Source organism: Alexandromys fortis, unplaced genomic scaffold (assembly GCF_014885135.2).
Source record: "Alexandromys fortis isolate MF-2015 unplaced genomic scaffold, M_Fortis_MF-2015_v1.1 scaffold_1, whole genome shotgun sequence".
In the NCBI taxonomy this organism is placed as follows: domain Eukaryota; kingdom Metazoa; phylum Chordata; class Mammalia; order Rodentia; family Cricetidae; genus Alexandromys; species Alexandromys fortis.
The window spans coordinates 38,773,564-38,790,861 of NW_026067927.1; the positions used below are offsets into that span (position 1 = coordinate 38,773,564).

Below are 17,298 nucleotides of genomic sequence, written 5' to 3' on the forward strand. Positions count from 1 at the left end.
TGATTACAGTTCGCCCATTGAGCCGAGAGATCACAATGAGCCAGGCCTATCAGAACATGTGTGCTGGGATGTTCAAAGTAAGTGGTGAAATCAAGACCTCTTGATGTTTTGCACTCATTCCTTTTTCTTCTTTCTCAAGACAGGGTTTCTCTGTATAGCCCTGGCTGTCCTGGAACTCATTCTGTAAACCAGGCTGGTCTTGAACTCACAGAAATCTGCCTGCCTTTCTCATAAGTGCTGAGATTAAAGACGGTGCCCCTACCATCCGGCTCTCCCACCCCCATTTTGTTTCCATCTGTGAGGCTCCCTCACTCCACTCTAGCTGTGTACTCAGACAGTTGGCACTGGCTCACAGCCAGATAGCGCTCCTGCAGTGCAGTGTGGAGGAGGAGACTCCAGCATGGCTGCTGTACGCAATAGCAGATAGTTTTACAAGGCTGTGGACATTAATTCTTAGATTGGACTGGCAATTCAGAAAGATCTGGGGTGACTCACCTGAGGTTCCCAAAACCAAGAGGGGACCTGGAAAAGACACTATAAGGGACTTATTCCGTCAACATTTTACTTCAAGTCTCAAGGCAACTACAGAAGCATGAGATGTGGAAGAGTGGTGTCGGGGAGGTGGGGTGGAAGGGGATGTGTGTGTGTTCCCACAGGGGCTGGAAAAATTACTATTTTTAAATTAGTGTATCATTTTCCCCTCTTTTCCCTCCAACTCCTCCCATGTATAATCACCTTTCTCTCAAAGTCATGGCCTCTTCAATGTCTACACACACAAGATGTGTGTGTGTGTGTGTGTGTGTATGTGTGTATGTGTGTGTGTGTGCATATACCTAAATAATTACAGTCTCCCCAGTACATATAACGTTACCTGTATGTATATGATTTCAGGGCTGATTACTTGGTATTTGGTAAACAACCAGAGGCTGGAAATTTTTTATATAAAGCATGGCATATAAATTGAAAATGGATGAGAAGTCTGTTTTACTCTTCTTTTTTCTGATTTCTGAGATGCCATTTTAAGTATTTAAGTTGTGACTTCTTTTTCCTGTCTCCTGTACATGCTCCCCTTTCACACAGACTTCTTTCTTATGCTCTCACTCCCTTCTCCTTAGACGATGGTAGCATTTGACATGGATGGCAAAGTGCGCAAGCCCAAGTTTGAGCTTGATAGTGAGCAGGTTCGGTATGAGCACAGGTTTGCTCCATTCAACAGCGTGATGACCCCACCCCCAGTGCACTACCTGCAGTTCAAGGTGAGCCTGCTGGGGGGGGAGGGGGCACAGCAAGCCCTTCCGCTAGACGCCCTGCTAGAGAGGTTGTGTTTACAACCAACCCACCTTGCTGCGCCAGTGGGACAAGTGCTAAAGTAACAGTCTTGATGGTGTAGAAAGTGTTTGGACGTGTTGATCACATGAGCAGTTTGTTTACATCATTAGGATAATTGAGATAAGGTGTGTGCAGGTTAAGATCTGCATATCACGGGTTCAGTCTGAGATGTGCTAAGCAATTGCTTCGGCATCTGGATGGCTGGGGAGTCAATTAGTAATAACTTTAAAGGGTTTATATTAAATATATTATGATAGTCTCCCTTCTGTTTAGGAAATGTCTGACCTCAATAAATACAGCCCTCCTCCTCAGTCTCCGGAGCTGTATATGGCAGCTAGTAAGCATTTTCAACAAGCGAAGATGATCCTTGAAAACATCCCCAACCCAGACCGGGAGGTAAGAGTGGGTTCACTGTATTTCCAGGGGACACACTTGACAGGAAGCACATCCTGCCACTAGGTGGACGTTAACTATAGTGAGTCAGCTGGACAGCACTAGCAAGAATTTCAGGTAAGTTTGTCAACTTAACCATTGTAAGCCTTCACTGCACCCCATAGGGTCTCACTCTAGTCCAGGCTGGTCTCTGAATTCCCGGTAATCCTCTTGCCTCTGCCTCTCTAGTGTTAGGATGACTAGGTCATGATCTACCATGCCCAACTTTCATTATAAGTCTTAAATATGAAAAATCACATAGCCAGTTACTAGAGAACATTTTACCATACTTGACCATTTGAAGTAAAAGCTATTGCATTAAAAAAGACTGATAGACCAGAATAAACTTTGAAAGCAAACATGGTTTAGACATTTGATGATCTCATAGTTTGTACTGTCTCCAACGTAACTGAATTACTCTTGACGTGTGTTGGTCACCGGGGGGCCCTTGATGCAACTTGGTGCAGGTGATTCCGCATTATCTATCAGAAACAACCAGTGCTAGGCTCAGGGATGGAGTGTGCTTACCTGTCACACGAGGCCTAGCACTGCAAATAAATTCACAAGGGGAAATCACCTTTCAGATACATGTGACATACAGAAAGAGTGATGAGTATAGGTGAGTAATCACAGAGCAGGTTTTAATTAATTGCAAATAGTATAACTACAGTCCAGCCACTCACGGGGCCAAGGAGATTAAGCTAACAAGGATCTAACAGTGTAAGTGATACACTGCCATTTTATTGAAAGTTGGCAGAGGGGGCTGTATTATGCGAACAAGTCACTTCTGTTCTGCCTTAGACTCTGAGAAACATTGAATGCCTTGGAGAAGAAAGCAGGAAGGAGATGTAAAAATTGTATTTTAGTTGGGTGTAATGGCAGAGGCAGAAGGATCTCTCTGAGTTCAAGGCCAGCTATGACTACATAGTGAGACCCTATCTCAAAAACAAAAACAATGTATATACTCCAGCTAATAAAAATGGTAATTACAAAAAGTTGAGGGAGGTTCAATAATGGAAGACATTTCATTTAGTGGGAATTTCATTGTTTTATTCAAAGATTTGTCAAGTATCTATATATTCCCAGCAGAGAACAGTTGTGATGGGTGAGGGGAGGGGTTGTGGTGTGTACTGTACAGAGAACTCTGAACTGCCATCATAGGCAGAGAGGGAACCCTGCTTTCCTACTGCTTAGTGTTAAGCCCAGGGTCTTGAGCACTCAGTACAAATACTTCTACCACTGAGATGCTTTAAGCATTTTAAATAACCCAGTTTAGTACGTTTTAGAAGGGGAAGCAAGTCCCATGTCAGGGATGGACCCTTCTGGACGGGGGACCCAGGTGCAGAACAGTGCAGAGCTGTGTACCTGAAGGGTTTGAGCCGCAGTCAGGGATCCTGTGGTGGGGTTAGGAGAAGCGAGTACTGGAATGTGAGCAAAGGACAGCCAGGTCTGCCTGTGATTGAGGAGCGCTCTGATGCTCTGCTGACAGTGAACTCGGGCTGCAGAGGTGAAAGTCACAACGTAGGAGAGGAGGTGTGGTCAGCCTTCTCCCCAGATGTACAGTCTTCTGGGTTGATTCATGGGTTAGACGTGGAATATGGGAGAATCAGGGAGGACTTGAAAGGGCCTGGGCAACTGAACTCATTGGTTTGCATGTTGGCAAGATTGCTGCGGACCAGTGTCGTTTTGGACATGTCAAATTATTAATTTATTTTTTGAGACAAGGTCTCATCCTGTAGTTCAGGCCTGGAACTACCTGGGCTGACCTCAGACCCTGGCAGGCCTCTTATTCAGCCTCAGGTGCTGAGATTACAGCTCTGAACTTCTGTGTGCACCTTCTCCAGGAGCTGTGGAAATGAAGTGCTTTCTGTAGGCAGGTGGATATCTGTTGTGGGATTGAAGAACCCATCCTGCCCTTTGGTACTTCCAGGGGTCAGTAATGCAGAAGTGGGAGGAATCTAGCATCACTGTTATGATTCATGTGTTTCAGTGAAACTGTGTGGACTAGTAGCTGTCAGAAATAAGTTATTGCTCCAGGAACACTCGCTCCTTGTCAGCTTTGTTTCTAAGCTATAAATACAGCCATGTGCTGCAAGTGCAGAGCTAGGCTGTGCTGGTCGGTGTCTATGCATCCACCATTGAATGTGCAGTGGGAGACTCTCCATTAACTCGGTCCTCAGCAGTTTTCATGGGAACTCATGGATGAGAGGACTTGGGGGTCCGTGGTCAATCTGCGGTATTGCTGCATGTTCTGAACACAACTGCGGTCTCTGCAGGGCCTGCAGTGACTGGAGGTGTGTTCAGAGAAGTGCAGTGTGCGAGTGCATGCAGCACAGCACCGGCACCTCGCGACCCTGCCCTGCTGTACTGCGCTGCTGATGGCTCCTCTTGTTTCAGGTCAGTAGGATCCTCAAGGTTGCCAAGCCCAACTTTGTGGTCATGAAGCTTTTAGCAGGAGGGCACAAAAAAGAGTCAAAGGTGAGTGCACATCCCCTGTGTGCTGTTCTAGCAAAGGTCACACACACATTGTGTCAGTCATCCTAGAAGAGGAGGGGCTCAGCTGCTGAGAAGTAAAGCTCACTATTTTTCTTTGACACATTTTAAGATTTAGAACTCATGCTCTTTTTTCTCTGGCTCTCATATAAATCATTGGCTAACTTCAGGCAGTTTAAGAAAAGTATGGGCCAGAGTGTCAAGAGCTTAGAAATAGAGGCTGGCAAAATGATCAGTATGTCAAGGTGCCTGCCATGCAGGCTGACCTTAGTGTAGTAACTGGAACTGGAACCTATGCTGCAGAAGGAAAGATCCAAATCCCACCCCACCCCACCCCCTACCCCCACTTCAGGGTATGTACCCACTCTGTGTGGATACATGTTCACTCCATCTTTGTTAGTTTTTGAAACAGGGATCACTGAACCTGGAGCCCACCAATAGCTAACCTGACTAGCTAGCAAGCCCCAAGGTGCAGCTGCCTCCACCTCCCCAGCACTAGAATTTTAGGTGTGTGCACTCATGTCCAGCTTTTTAACAGGTGCTAGGAACCAACTGAGCCATTTCCTCAGCCCCAAGACTGTCTTTAAACACTGATAACATACGGTATTAATATGGCCAGCTTCTGGGGCAACTTTGTGGCATGTGGCTGTTGTGTGTGGCTTTGTCCTCACTTGTTACCCTGCAGTTGAGCTGTGCTGTCAGCGTGATCTGGGTGCCTAGTCTCGAAGGGACGTCCATCTTCCTTTAACTTTCTCCAAAGATAAGAAACAGATGGCCCGGATGTTTTTCTCATGCCCTTCATGAAAGAGAAGCAGCTTCCTCGTTTCTCTGTTTGACTGCTGCCATTATTAGGCCAGTGTCTTTTCTACTGCCTCATTTCTGAAACACGTGACGTGCAAAGTACTCATTGTCCACTGCCTGAACACTCGCGGATGTATTCATTGGCTTTCTGGCTTTCTTCATAGGTTCCTCCTGAATTTGATTTCTCTGTTCACAAGTACTTTCCTGTTGTGAAACTGGTGTGAAAGAGACTGCAGAGACGGAGTATATCCGTGCTAGAGACATTCTGCCACACAGTAACGTAAAGTGGATTTCTTGGATGACAGCCTGTTATAAGGAATATTTTCAGTTTAACACCCTTACCTGATGGGAATGAAAACTGCTGTTTTAAAGTGGTTTCTTATACTCAATGGCTGGAACTGGGCTGGAATGCATTGGTGAACGTTACGTGGTTTTATTACAGACTTAATTGTAAAACTTTTTTAATGAGTGAGTGAAATAGTGTTTGTAAAGTTAATAAATTTCTTGACAAAAAGTACACTAACTGCGGTCTGAGCATCACCATCCAGCAGTGCAGGTCATCCAAGCTGGCTGTGGTGCCGTAAGCCTTGCATCCCAGCCCTTAGGCAGAGGCAGCAGGATCAGGCTTCACTGACCCTCAGCTGTGTACTGTGTTTGAAGCCAGCCTGGGCTACGTGAGCTCCTGTCTTAAACACCAAATAGCCCCCAAAAACTGATAAGTTTCGAAACATGAGTTTATTAATCATTTAGATTCTGTTGAAATTTGAAATGGATTTTGAGGAGGGACAGATTCGCAAGGAGCTACAATCATACAGTTTAAGAAACCACGTCCCGCTGCAGTGTCTGCTGCTGGCGGCAGCGGGCGAGGTGTGTACACTGCTGAGCCTAGGTCTGTTTGAATGCGGTACACGCCTTTGTCCCGGCTGAGCCCTCGAACTGTATTGAGATGCAGGTCCTGTTCTCAGTCCACCAGCCAGAGGCCCCATCCCTCTGCACTGGTGTATGTTACATGTAAGCCTGTAGGGCTTCCCTTTTGTCCTCTGTAGGAGCAGTGGTTTTAGCACTACTCTGAAGTTTAGCCTGCTTGTGTGGGTTGGCCCAAGACCATCGGCAGTTCATTTGGCTTATGGTAAGAATGGTCTTGAGATTTCAGTGTCCTAGTTCTAATTTGACACTTTATGCTGGTGCTGAGGATGCAACCAGGGCCTCGTACATACTAGGCAGATGCTCTCAGGGAGCTGTGCCCCAACCCCATGACACCTTCCTTTTTATCAAAACATTTCCTAGAAATACTTGGAAACATGCCTGAGTGAACTTGAAGTGCTAGCAAAGATGGAGGTAAGGCTGTTGACTTCCTCGTCAGTACTGAGATGGTCTGGCTCAAGTGTCAAGCACAGACATTAGGCAGCCCGCAGTTTTAGAGCTCAGAGACCAGAGTAGTCTCCTCACCTATTTTACTTGTTGATCAGCACTGTCTACACTTTAAACCAGAACCAAAGTTAAGGCAGGAAATGGGCACTAGAAAATACAAAGTCCCCTTGAACACGGAACCTTGGAGTAGAATGTAGTGTGCTAACAGCGTGTCTGAGGACCCTGCAGGCATCTAAACACATGGGTTGTATGTCAGATGGGGTGGGGTGAGCACCAGATCTGGTTGTTTGGGCAAGGAGACACAACCCACATCTGCCACAGGTGATCAGATGTTTTTAAAGAGCAGAATGGCTTGACAGGAAGACTGGACCACTTGGGCATCCACTTACACTGCAGGAATTTTTCAGCCAGCCCCAAAGGCACTAGAGGTTTTCCAGTGGCTCTAGTGGTGGTGCTTCCCAATTAACCAGCACTGTCCACTTGTCAGACCAACACCAGACAACCTCAGACCCTGTGGAGCGTCTGACTCTTCAGAGAGCACCGAAAAGCAGGAGTTCTCTTCTCAGGGTGACGGCTGTCAAGTTAGTTGGTTAGAACCCAGTGATCAGAATCAAGGACCACCTAAAGTCAGGCCTAACACCATTATCATCAGGGAACTATAATACATAACTACAGAAAAACTGCTGCTGTGTTTCTCTTGCCTTTGTAGGTGTCCCAGCTAGAACCTGGGTATCCCCAGCAGCCAGCCCTTCTTCCTGGACTGCCATAGCAACACAACTGTGCATCTCTGGGCCTCTGTCCTTGCAGTGCTCTACATCCTGTCTGCTCTGCCTGCCCCTGCAGCTTTTGTCCAGAGCTCAGTCCACCACTGCCTTTCCCAGTGAGGGGCAGTGGCTTACCAGAGACTTCCCTTTGCCCACTCAAACAAAAAACAAGGTAGAGACCATCGGTGCTCACATTGACTTAAGTTAATAGTGTTCTGTACATCAAATGAATAACAAAGGTTATCTGAACCAGTAGTCTTTAAGAAAAAGAAAAAAGAAAATCCTCCCCCACAATTGACATTTTAAGACAGTCTTACTTTCTTGCTCAATCTGACTTGAAATTCACTATGTAGCTAGGGCTGGCCCAAGCCTGTAGCAATCTTCCTGCCTCAGTCTTCTGAGTCCAAGGGTTAGCCTGATGTAGTGGCTGTCTTTTAATTTACTTCTGCACAGAACAACATTGTACTGAGACTTTTCTACACCAACTAGTGGTTGTTTATGCTGACAGTAAGCTGTAGGCCATCGGTAGTGGAATCAAGTATGTGCAGGAAAGATGAGCCACTCGGGTCCAATGAACACAAACTGGCAAGCAGCGCACAGGAAGGGGTGCGGCCTTTTGCCAGCAGCTGGCCTGCTGCTGCTGCTCGGTCCTGCAGACACCGCCCCTACAGGACAACCTCATTTCTCTTTTTGTTGTTGCCTGACTTGCTCAAGAAATACCTATTAAGAAAGCTTGACCAATTTTGACATCCTCTATAGACACTTTAAAGGTCCCCAAACTGTCTTTGCTACAATGTACTGATTAAACCCCGGAATCATCTGTCGATGCGCATTTACTTTGTACATTTCAGGTTCATACTCAGTCGCTGGAGCCTTTGCTGATCTCTGTTCAGGCCTCCTGAGGACTGTGGACTCCTGCTTGATTTGGGACGGGCCTCTGCTTTTCACTCCCATCGGGTACATTTACGGGGCCTCTCTTCTGATCTTCATTAAAATCTGAAAATAGGAAGCAATATTCCAATATTAACACTTTGGGGAAACAGCCTGGTCAGGTCTCACTTCGTGTTAGTTCCTAGGATTTTCATAAAGAGAATCCACTTTCCACAACACCACTGCAGCTTAGAATTGGGTTCCCATCAAAAGAAACCGTGTGTACAGCACGCCACAAAACAAAGCCAGCGTGTGCTATGATGGCCACTCTTTGGAGAAGGACACACAGCACACTCCTCCCCAGAGCCACCTGCCTGCAGCTTCCGTCCAGGCGTCCACCCTGGGTATTGGCTATATTTTATCACAAGGGCACAAACAGGTCACAAGACTTAAGCCAATGTTCCTGTCGTGTTTAATCCTTGCAGTGTTGACTACAGAGTCCCCGGGACAAGCAAGGTCTTAAGCTGTCAGTTTCATCCTTTTGCTTTGCTCTCACTCCGCTGACAGCATTGCACAGATCAGAGTGCCCCACAGGACTAAGACCGCAGCTTTTCACCGCAAAGCCAGATGTCTAGCAGGATAGTCAGCTGCAGGGGTGTTAACACTAGAACCAAAGGACACAATTCAGTACAGTCAGATGTACACAAAAGATAGATGAGACGTCTTGTATTTGTTTGCCCTTCTTCCCGCTAATGTGTTATTTATCCCTGTGCCTCAGAAATTATACAGTATGTGATATAATCAAACGGAGGCTTCTCTGTAGAACCTCTGCAAGTGACTTGCGGGATAAATGCAGAATTAGACATCCACATTGAAGGACTCCGTCTCCCAGATTAGGCCAGTACACTTGAAACAGGAGTATCTGAGTGAGTTGGCCCTGGTGGCACAACACTAATCCCAGCACTCGCAGAGGCAGAGGCAAGCAGTCTCTGAGTTTGAGGCCAGCCTGGTCTACAGAGTGAATTCCATACACCCAGGGCTACACACAGTAACTGTTGTCTTGAAAAACAAAACAGTGATAAACAGGGCAGGCAGGATAGTAGGTGTGGGGCGTGTGTGTGTGTAGACAACAGAGGACATCAGTTGGACAGACATTTGCTGTTAGTGTACTAACTATATCAACACTTCTTGTGGACAGTTGGACTGTGGTTACTTAAGGTGATATAACATTTGGAGAATGTGGAGAAAAGGCACATGGGAACCCTTTTGCTACTGTTTAAGATTTAGAAAGGATTTTATTTGTAGTTACCTGTCTGTATAGATAGATACATATAAATACAGGGCCCATGGAAGCCAGAGGAAGATCGCCTGGAACCGGAGTTAAGATGGTTATGAGCCACCTTATGTGGATACTGGGAGTTGAACTTGGGTCTTTAACTACTGAACCATCTCTCCAGTCCTGAAGTTTTTGAAAAATCCATCAAACATCAAGAATTACTCATGTGATAATAAGAGAGGGCGTTGAGTCCAGAGGGGGGGGGGGGGTAATAACCAGGTAATAATTAAGACGCAAGCCGGCCAAAGGATTTCTGATGGAGCCCAAAGAGCCCGGACTTCTCCCTCCGCTTCTAAAGGTGTGAATGAAGCCTGAAACAAATCTGATCTCCAGATCACACATGATGGAAGAAGAAAACTGGCTCACAGGTTGTCCTTTGACCTCTAGACATGCACAGTGGCACACGTGTAATTTAAAAGGCCAAAACAATTCCGAAAAATCCTGATTCTGAGGTGGGGAATCAAGCACAAAACTGAAACCCGGAGCCCCTGTTCCTGGTTTAAAGGTCGGCAGGAATAAACTTGCAGAGCAAGGAGGAGCAAGACGGTGTCAGCCATGGGATGCCACACCTTTGCAATCCACAGTCCTTTATGTCAGCAGAAGGACTTGGGCCTTGTGCGGCGTCTGCGTGTCCCCTGGAAGACTTACTTCCATGCCCCAAGACTCAGGTTCACGAAAACTAGAGCTCAGGCTGCAGCATCGTCGACTGCAAGGAAGCAGGAAACTACAGAGAACTGGGATAAAGAGCGGATGGCGCAAAATCTGCAAATCACGTGTGAGCTGCGTGAACACTGCATATGCTGTTTGCAGGACCTTGTAGGGCAGAGCAGAGTGCTGCTGATAACGCTCAAGGAGTCAGAAGGGACAAGAGCCTTGTCAAAGACGCGTTTCATCAGCTTCTCTAGAAGGCTAGCCACAGCGGAACCCTGGTTAGGAGGCAGTCAACAGATAATCTAATGATTGGGCCCAAACCAGGTGTGGATGACTCTGGGGTGCCCTGGGAAAGTCCTCTGATATCTGGGGCATCTCTGTTCTCACCCTGCCCCACGACCTCACTAGCCAGGACTCCTAAAGAAAACAGCCTCTCCAGATGGGGTGGCCCACGCCTTTAATCCCAGCACTCAGGAGGCAGAGGCAAGTGAATCTCTGAGTGTGAGGCCAGCCTGGTCTATAAGAGCTAGTTCCAGGACCGACAAGGTTGTTACACAGAGAAACCCTGTCTTGAAAAACCAAAAAGACAAAGAGTCTCCCTGAATGACCACTACTTCTCAACAGTTGAGGAAAAGGAAGAAAAGGACGGAGGTGACCACTCACACACACTTCCTACCGTTTTTATCGCCGTCGTTCCCCGCGAGGACGGCCTGCTTGTCTCTCTCGGACTCGGCTTCGTTTTCGTCTGTGTCGTAGTCGTCTCTCAGCTGCTGCTGGTTCTTCTCTGTAAAACCAGCACACATGTCATTCTTGACGTCACTGGAGTACCAAACCTGTACTTGAGAAAGCTGCCCGACTCGTGAGCTTCTTCCCAGTACAAACACCATGGAGTCTACTGGCATCCAGCCCTGGTGACGGAAACCCTAGTGCACAAAGGCTTTGGGCTCCATTCCTAACACAAAATAAACAAGCAAAATCCTAGGTAAGAAGCCATGATTCCGTCAGGAAACTGAGAAACCACACGTCTTTTTGAGAAAGGCAATCAACAAGATTAAGGAAAAGCAACCCCTGTTTCAGGAAATAATGGGTTAATGATGGGACATGACAGTGGCTTCTCAGAATGACTCCAAGAAAGGGTACGCGTGAATACCGAGGGCCTCCACGTGCAGGATTGGACTGTCTACGACCATGCTCTGCCCTGAAAACAGCACAGAATGAGACTAGAGACAACAGGAGTCTCCCTGGCCTCTGCGGTGTGTGTACGTGGGGAGGCACAGCAGACCTTCCTTAAAAGGAATGCCTAGAAAATCTCTACTCTGCTTCTATTCTCTCATGTAGAAGCAGCAAGAGCAATTCTCGATCCGTGTATCCTCCAAATGAGGTCGTTACTGCTGCATGCTGAAGCCGCTGCACCACACAAGCCTGGTCATGCGTGTCTGCCTTTAGCTGTTCCACTTCAAGTCCTGTAGCTCAGCTGAGTGCCAGCAAAGTGGGGTCTCTCCCTCCTCTAGTGGGCACCTCCTGACTGTAGTTATAGGGCCGGGCTCTGACAGTGACACTCAGCAGCAGGTTGACATTGACAAAGTGCACCCCAGAACAAAGGAACGTTGTTCTGAAGGAAAGACTGACAGACTTAGACACATCCCTCAGGTCTGGCATTTGCTCCACTCAGGAGCACAGGTGTCGTCATGAGTGCACCTGGTGCCACGGAACGGGAAGTTTCCACACCTTTAAGGCAGCAGAATACACCCGAGATACTTGGCTGAAGGAAGATTCCACTCTTTAAGGATGGAAGAAAGGTGGGATTCAGCTGTCACGGCTCCTCAGATGCATGGATCCCGCATCCCTCCCCTCAGTCCCATCCCAGGCACTATCTGTACATAAGCCATAGGCAGGTAGAGATAGTACCTGCCCGGTTTTCCCTCAATAATGGACATCAAATAAACACAAAAAAGTGTAAACAAGCCATGAAGGCCAGTTGGTGACATTCAAGACGTGTCCATTGCTGAGAAAATGGAGAGAGCCGAGTGCCTGGCAGGAAGTCTAGGAACCTCAGGGCCACCCACCTTCCTCAGCAGCATGCTGATTCTCCTGCCCATCTTGGACGACAAGCTGGTACCGCTCGGGGTACTGAGAATCCTCAGGCTTAGCCAACAAGGCAGCTGGCCCTTGTGCGATCTGCTGAGCTCTCCCAGCTCCTACAGGTGTGTCATTCACGGGGGCCTGGTTTTGGACTGACGCCTTCGGTGGTCCCAGGCCATGCTCCTCACTGACAATCAGAATCTTGTTGCTTTCCTCTGCACAGAACATAGTTAGATACGATTGCAAGAGCACCCTTTGTTTTGGTTTTGGTTTTTCTTGTTTTTTGAGACAGGGTTTCTCCTTGTAGCCCTGGCTTCTGAAAACTCTGTACACCAGGGTGACCTTCAACTCAAAGATCCTCCAACCCTGAGAAACTTGAGAGTGAGTGCTAGGATTAAAGCCGTGCCTAGCCTTTCTGGGTGTGGAGCTGACACCTATCGTCCTGTCACTCTAGGGGCAGGAAGGTCCGGCCATCGAAAGCCAGCTTTGGCTATATTAGCAGTTCTCGGCCTTGTGGGTTGCAGCCCCTTTAGCAAACCTCTGTCTCCAAAACTATTTTCATTACGATTCATAACAACCACAAAATTAGAATTATGAAAATACTTTACGGTTGGGGTCATCACAACGTGAACTATATACAGCATTAGGAATGTTGGGCTACACAGTGTGGGGCCAGCCTGGGATTCTCTGCCTCAGACAAAACAGAAGGAAAAAATGGTAACGTTAACTACAAAGAATGCATGCAGCACACCCGTCATCCCAGGACTTGGGAGGGGAAGGCAGCAAAGTCAGTTCCAGGCATGGATGCACGGTGAGTCTGAGCCCAGCCTGGGCTACACAAGAACTTATCTCAGAAAAAACAGAGTGTCACCGCTTCATTTCTAGAGTGTCGCCAGAAAAAATGGCTACAGGGCGAGCCTCATACTTCAGAGTAGCTGGCTAGGAGCTCCTCTGACCTCCGCTCCTGACCACGGGCTTCTGTCCGTCCTCATCTTCTGATTAAATAGCTAAAAGTTCAGGGCATGATGGCCCATACCTTTAATCCTAGCACTCAGCAGAGGCAAGTGGATTTCTATGAGTTCGAGACAAGCTTGGTCTATATAGCGAGTTTCAGGTCAGCCAGATCTACATAGAGATCTATCTCTAAACAAAAACAAATCAAAACCCAACTAATAAACAAAAATCAGAAAATAACATGGATTCAGGTATCCCATGAGGGCTAGGCTCTCATGGTCATTTGTTTAGGACAAGCCCTGGGACGCCAGGCACACCAGCCACGAGGACTCAATGTCTGCCCCTAAGTCGCACGATTCTCCAGTACCCTGAATTAAAGTGCTGTCTGTACCTGTACATAGCTGCCAAGGAACTCAGCACTCGGCTTACAAGGACGAGGTGTTAGTAAGACAGTGCGGAAGCCTGCGTCCCCCATCCAAGGACCCAAGAGAAAGTACCTCCAGCTGGCTATACTGCCCATTCTCGGCTGCCTCAAGGCACACTCTGCCCCCAGTGTCCACACCACCCTCCCAAATCATGCACTGCTGCTTGCATTTGGAGGATGTGCTTACCATTCTGCTCGTGTGGTTTCAAATCCCGCACCTCTGAACTGGGGGCTGGTGTCTCGGACTGGTTCCTGGGCACCACCCCTTCCCCTTGTGGCAGCTGATCCTTTACCGGGATGACTTCCTGAAGCTTGGGTTGAGGCTGAAGGGGCTGGAATTGAAATAAGCATAGGGCTCTGAAAGTAGGTCACAGGATCCTCATTGCATCCACCAGCAAGTCAAAACCCCTAAACTCAAACACCACCGTCTACCCTGTCACACGGCATAGAACAGTAGACTGCGGCTAAGTCCAGGTCCTCCAGAAAACACACTCAAAATGGAGGACATAAGAGGAAATGTAACCATCCCAATACACCAAGTTACCTGACCAAATATCTATAGCGCTCAGCCCACCACGAGGACATGCTCACCCTGTCTGCCTGACATGACTGACTCTCACAGAACACATTCTCCTGTCTTATGGCATGGAACTCAAGAACGTCACAGATGCGTAGAAATTAGCACTCCCAGATGACCAAGAAGCTGCCCATTCCCTTTAGTTACTCTCAGACACTAAATGAGCTGAGGGAAGGGGACCGTCCAACGTCGGTCCCTTTCTGCCACTTGTTGGGGATACTGAGAAGCAGGACATAATCCAAAACACAGGCTCATTCCTATATGTAGCCCTAAAGAATGTATGTCTCCGCTCCATCATCTTACAACAGGTAGTAGACAACCTATTTACAGTAGACCCCTTTAGTCAGCATATCCTGTCCCATGGCAAGTACGAGATTAGAAGGCATCCTGTAAAGCAAAGACCAGTCTGGAGACAGGAAACACTGGAAGCTGACACAGGGATACCTGACTTACCAGACCATGGATTTAGAGCAAACGTGGCCAACATACAGAGAACCCAGCAAATAAAGTAGACAACGAGGTGGAGATAGAAACGGGAAGGGAAGAAAAGGAATAATGAAATAAAAATGCTGTCACGTGAATGAAGCTTTTTTTTTTTTTTTTTGGCGGGCTCATATGTATACTAGCTATGGCCAAGGGACAGTTTCCCAAGTTTGGAGATAAAATAGAAACCTACTGAAAGTGAAAAACAGAATATAGTCTGAAAACATGAAACAAAATCCCAAAGACTGATGAGACAAGTAGAGAGAGGATCCCTCTTACTCCGGGTGGGACGGCAGACATACATGGTCACTCTAGATCCCTCATACTCAGGATAGAAGTGCGGAGACAACTTCTGAATGTCACACATACATAATGATCAGACCTGGCTAAGACAAACATCTAGTAATCAAGATTTAAGAATTCCTCCAAATTCATGTCAAACACTAAACTATAAATTGAGAAAGTCCAGAGAACACCAAGCAGAATAAAAACTAAGAAGGTGTGTCATGTTAAACTACAGGGTGCTGTGGAAGAATGTTCTTGTACCCTGTAAAGATTTGTCCCTTGTATTGGTTTAATAAAATGCTTATTGGCCAGTAACCAGGTAAGAAGTATAGGTGGGGCAACCAGATTAAACGGAGAATTCTGGGAAGAGAATAACTCAGTCTGGAGTCACCACCCAGACACAGAGGAAGTAGGATGAGAATGCATCACTGAGTAAGGTACCAAGCTACATGGCTAAACACAGATAAGAATTATGGGTTAATTTAAGTTTTAAGAGCTAGTTAATGGTAAGCCTGAGCTAGTGGGCTAACCAGTTTACAGTTAATACAAGCCTCTGTGTTTTGTTGGGACAGGCAGGACAGAAGCTTCTGTTGACAGCAGGGAAATTAAAAGTCCTGAGAAGCCAAAGGAAGAGGATCACCTCACTCACGGGGACACTCACCAGAACAATGCATTCTAGGCTAAAACCCCATCATAGCAAATTTAAACGTGGAACCACATCACGTCTCCCCTTCTTTTTTATATTTATTAATATTTATTTATTATGTATACAATATTCTGTCTGTCTGCCTGAAGGCCAGAAGAGGGCGCCAGACCTCTTTACAGATGGTTGTGAGCCACCATGTGGTTGCTGGGATTGAACTCAGGACCTTTGGAAGAGCAGGCAATGCTCTTAACCACTGAGCCATCTCTCCAGCCCCACGTCTCCCCTTCTATTACAGAAGAATTAACAAGGAAGCAGAAGTAGAGAGATATCTGGAAAATCCCTAAATGTGTGGAGATTAAGGCACATGCTTTTAAATAGTGCACAGATTAAAGTCTCAAGTTTAAAAATATTTTGGTCACACCTTTAATCTCAGCACTTTCGTAGACAGAGGCAGGTGGATCTCTGTGAGTCAGAGGCCATCCTGAACTACAGAGTGAGTTCCAGGACAGCCTGAGCTATATAGTTAGACCCTGTCTTGAAAAAAAAGACAGACAAAAATATTTTTGTCTAAATGAGAACAATTTCCTGGAATACATAACTGCAGTAAAAACAATGCTTTTTCCAAAAAAAGAAAAGATATTTGTAGCACTGGATGAGAAAGGAATCTTCAGATCTGTAGTCAAGAGTCAAGACTGTACCTTAAGAAGCCATGAAACAAATTAGTAAATTAAATCCAAAGTAAGTAGAATAAAAGATATATGAATTAGTTCATAAACTAATTAAAGCAAGTTCATCCTGTGAAAAGAAAAATGCTCTGCTGTCAGAACTCATGAGGGAACACTACTCTGGACCCTGCCACGGGGCCAGGCTGATCCTGGCCACAGCACTTCACATCTCGACCTCAGCAGCCTCAAACAGCCATATAGCATTGGCTTCTTCCACACGGTAAAGGCTAGCTCTAGCTCGGCGGCCAGCGTCCACAGTCAGGTCTGGGTATCCTGGTACCAGGATTTGCTCCATTGTATCAGAGAACCACACCCATGGGGAGAACAGAGACACAGGTCAGAACAAAATGCTGAGGAGAGGAAGTGCAGCTCCCGTGGACACCCTGTCAGAACAGACCCAAATTACCTGCTGACGCTGGCTGTTTTTGTCACCTGCATCTCTGGAAACGGCTGCCTCGTTTCTCCTTCTGGTGACCTCTTCTATCCGCTCTTCACACTGCTCCTTCACCTCCTTCATCTGGTTGATACACTGGCTCCTGGTCGAGGCAAATGGAAGGATGTGTGGGTGTCCCAAGCACTCCCTACTGGACCCCACACCCATAGTCCATGCAGAAGGCAGAACAGCCCTTTCCTACTCTGGACACAATCTGAAAAGGGAACTTGCAAGTATTAGATGACAGGGAAGAATGTAAAGGTAACCACACTCTAGATTTGTTATATTGCTATAAACATGCCACACACACATGTACACACTCACACATACACACACTTAAAAACACTGCCAGTACAAATCCTTAAAACCCCTGTGATTTCCTGGTGTTGGAAGCATCTTGTAATGGCGTCTCAGAGAGAAACAGAATTGCTACATCCTTCAGGGAGACCATCCCTCACTGCACCCCAGCTTCAGACAGAGCCTGACTTCCCAAAAAGTCAGGATACCTTTCCCTCGAGTTGTAACACTTGCATGCCTAGCAGAAGTGAGGGGGACTGGAAGGTTCAACCATGTGGATGATGATTTCATCAACCACGCCTACATAACAAACCCAGTTACCATCTCTAGACCTTGAGGTTTAGT

At 46.8% G+C, this 17,298-nt stretch overlaps 2 protein-coding genes across 4 annotated transcripts in view; one reads left to right on the plus strand and one right to left on the minus strand.

Annotated features, from left to right (window-relative positions):
* Positions 1 to 6,520, plus strand: part of Naa35 (N-alpha-acetyltransferase 35, NatC auxiliary subunit) — a 41,645-nt gene extending 35,125 nt beyond the window's left edge. For all 3 annotated transcript variants that reach the window (XM_050144123.1, XM_050144122.1, XM_050144124.1), the window contains 5 exons: positions 10 to 77; positions 1,116 to 1,256; positions 1,603 to 1,725; positions 4,159 to 4,239; positions 5,220 to 6,520. In XM_050144123.1, the coding sequence (XP_050000080.1) occupies positions 10 to 77; positions 1,116 to 1,256; positions 1,603 to 1,725; positions 4,159 to 4,239; positions 5,220 to 5,279 (473 nt within the window). In that variant the 3' untranslated portion in view covers positions 5,280 to 6,520. The remainder of the gene's footprint in view (positions 1 to 9; positions 78 to 1,115; positions 1,257 to 1,602; positions 1,726 to 4,158; positions 4,240 to 5,219) is intronic.
* Positions 5,772 to 17,298, minus strand: part of Golm1 (golgi membrane protein 1) — a 32,111-nt gene continuing 20,584 nt past the window's right edge. The window contains exons 6-10 of the mRNA XM_050144126.1: positions 16,630 to 16,759; positions 13,695 to 13,839; positions 12,114 to 12,344; positions 10,724 to 10,831; positions 5,772 to 8,186 (exon numbers count right to left, since the gene is read on the minus strand). Of these exons, the coding sequence (XP_050000083.1) occupies positions 8,080 to 8,186; positions 10,724 to 10,831; positions 12,114 to 12,344; positions 13,695 to 13,839; positions 16,630 to 16,759 (721 nt within the window). The 3' untranslated portion in view covers positions 5,772 to 8,079. The remainder of the gene's footprint in view (positions 8,187 to 10,723; positions 10,832 to 12,113; positions 12,345 to 13,694; positions 13,840 to 16,629; positions 16,760 to 17,298) is intronic.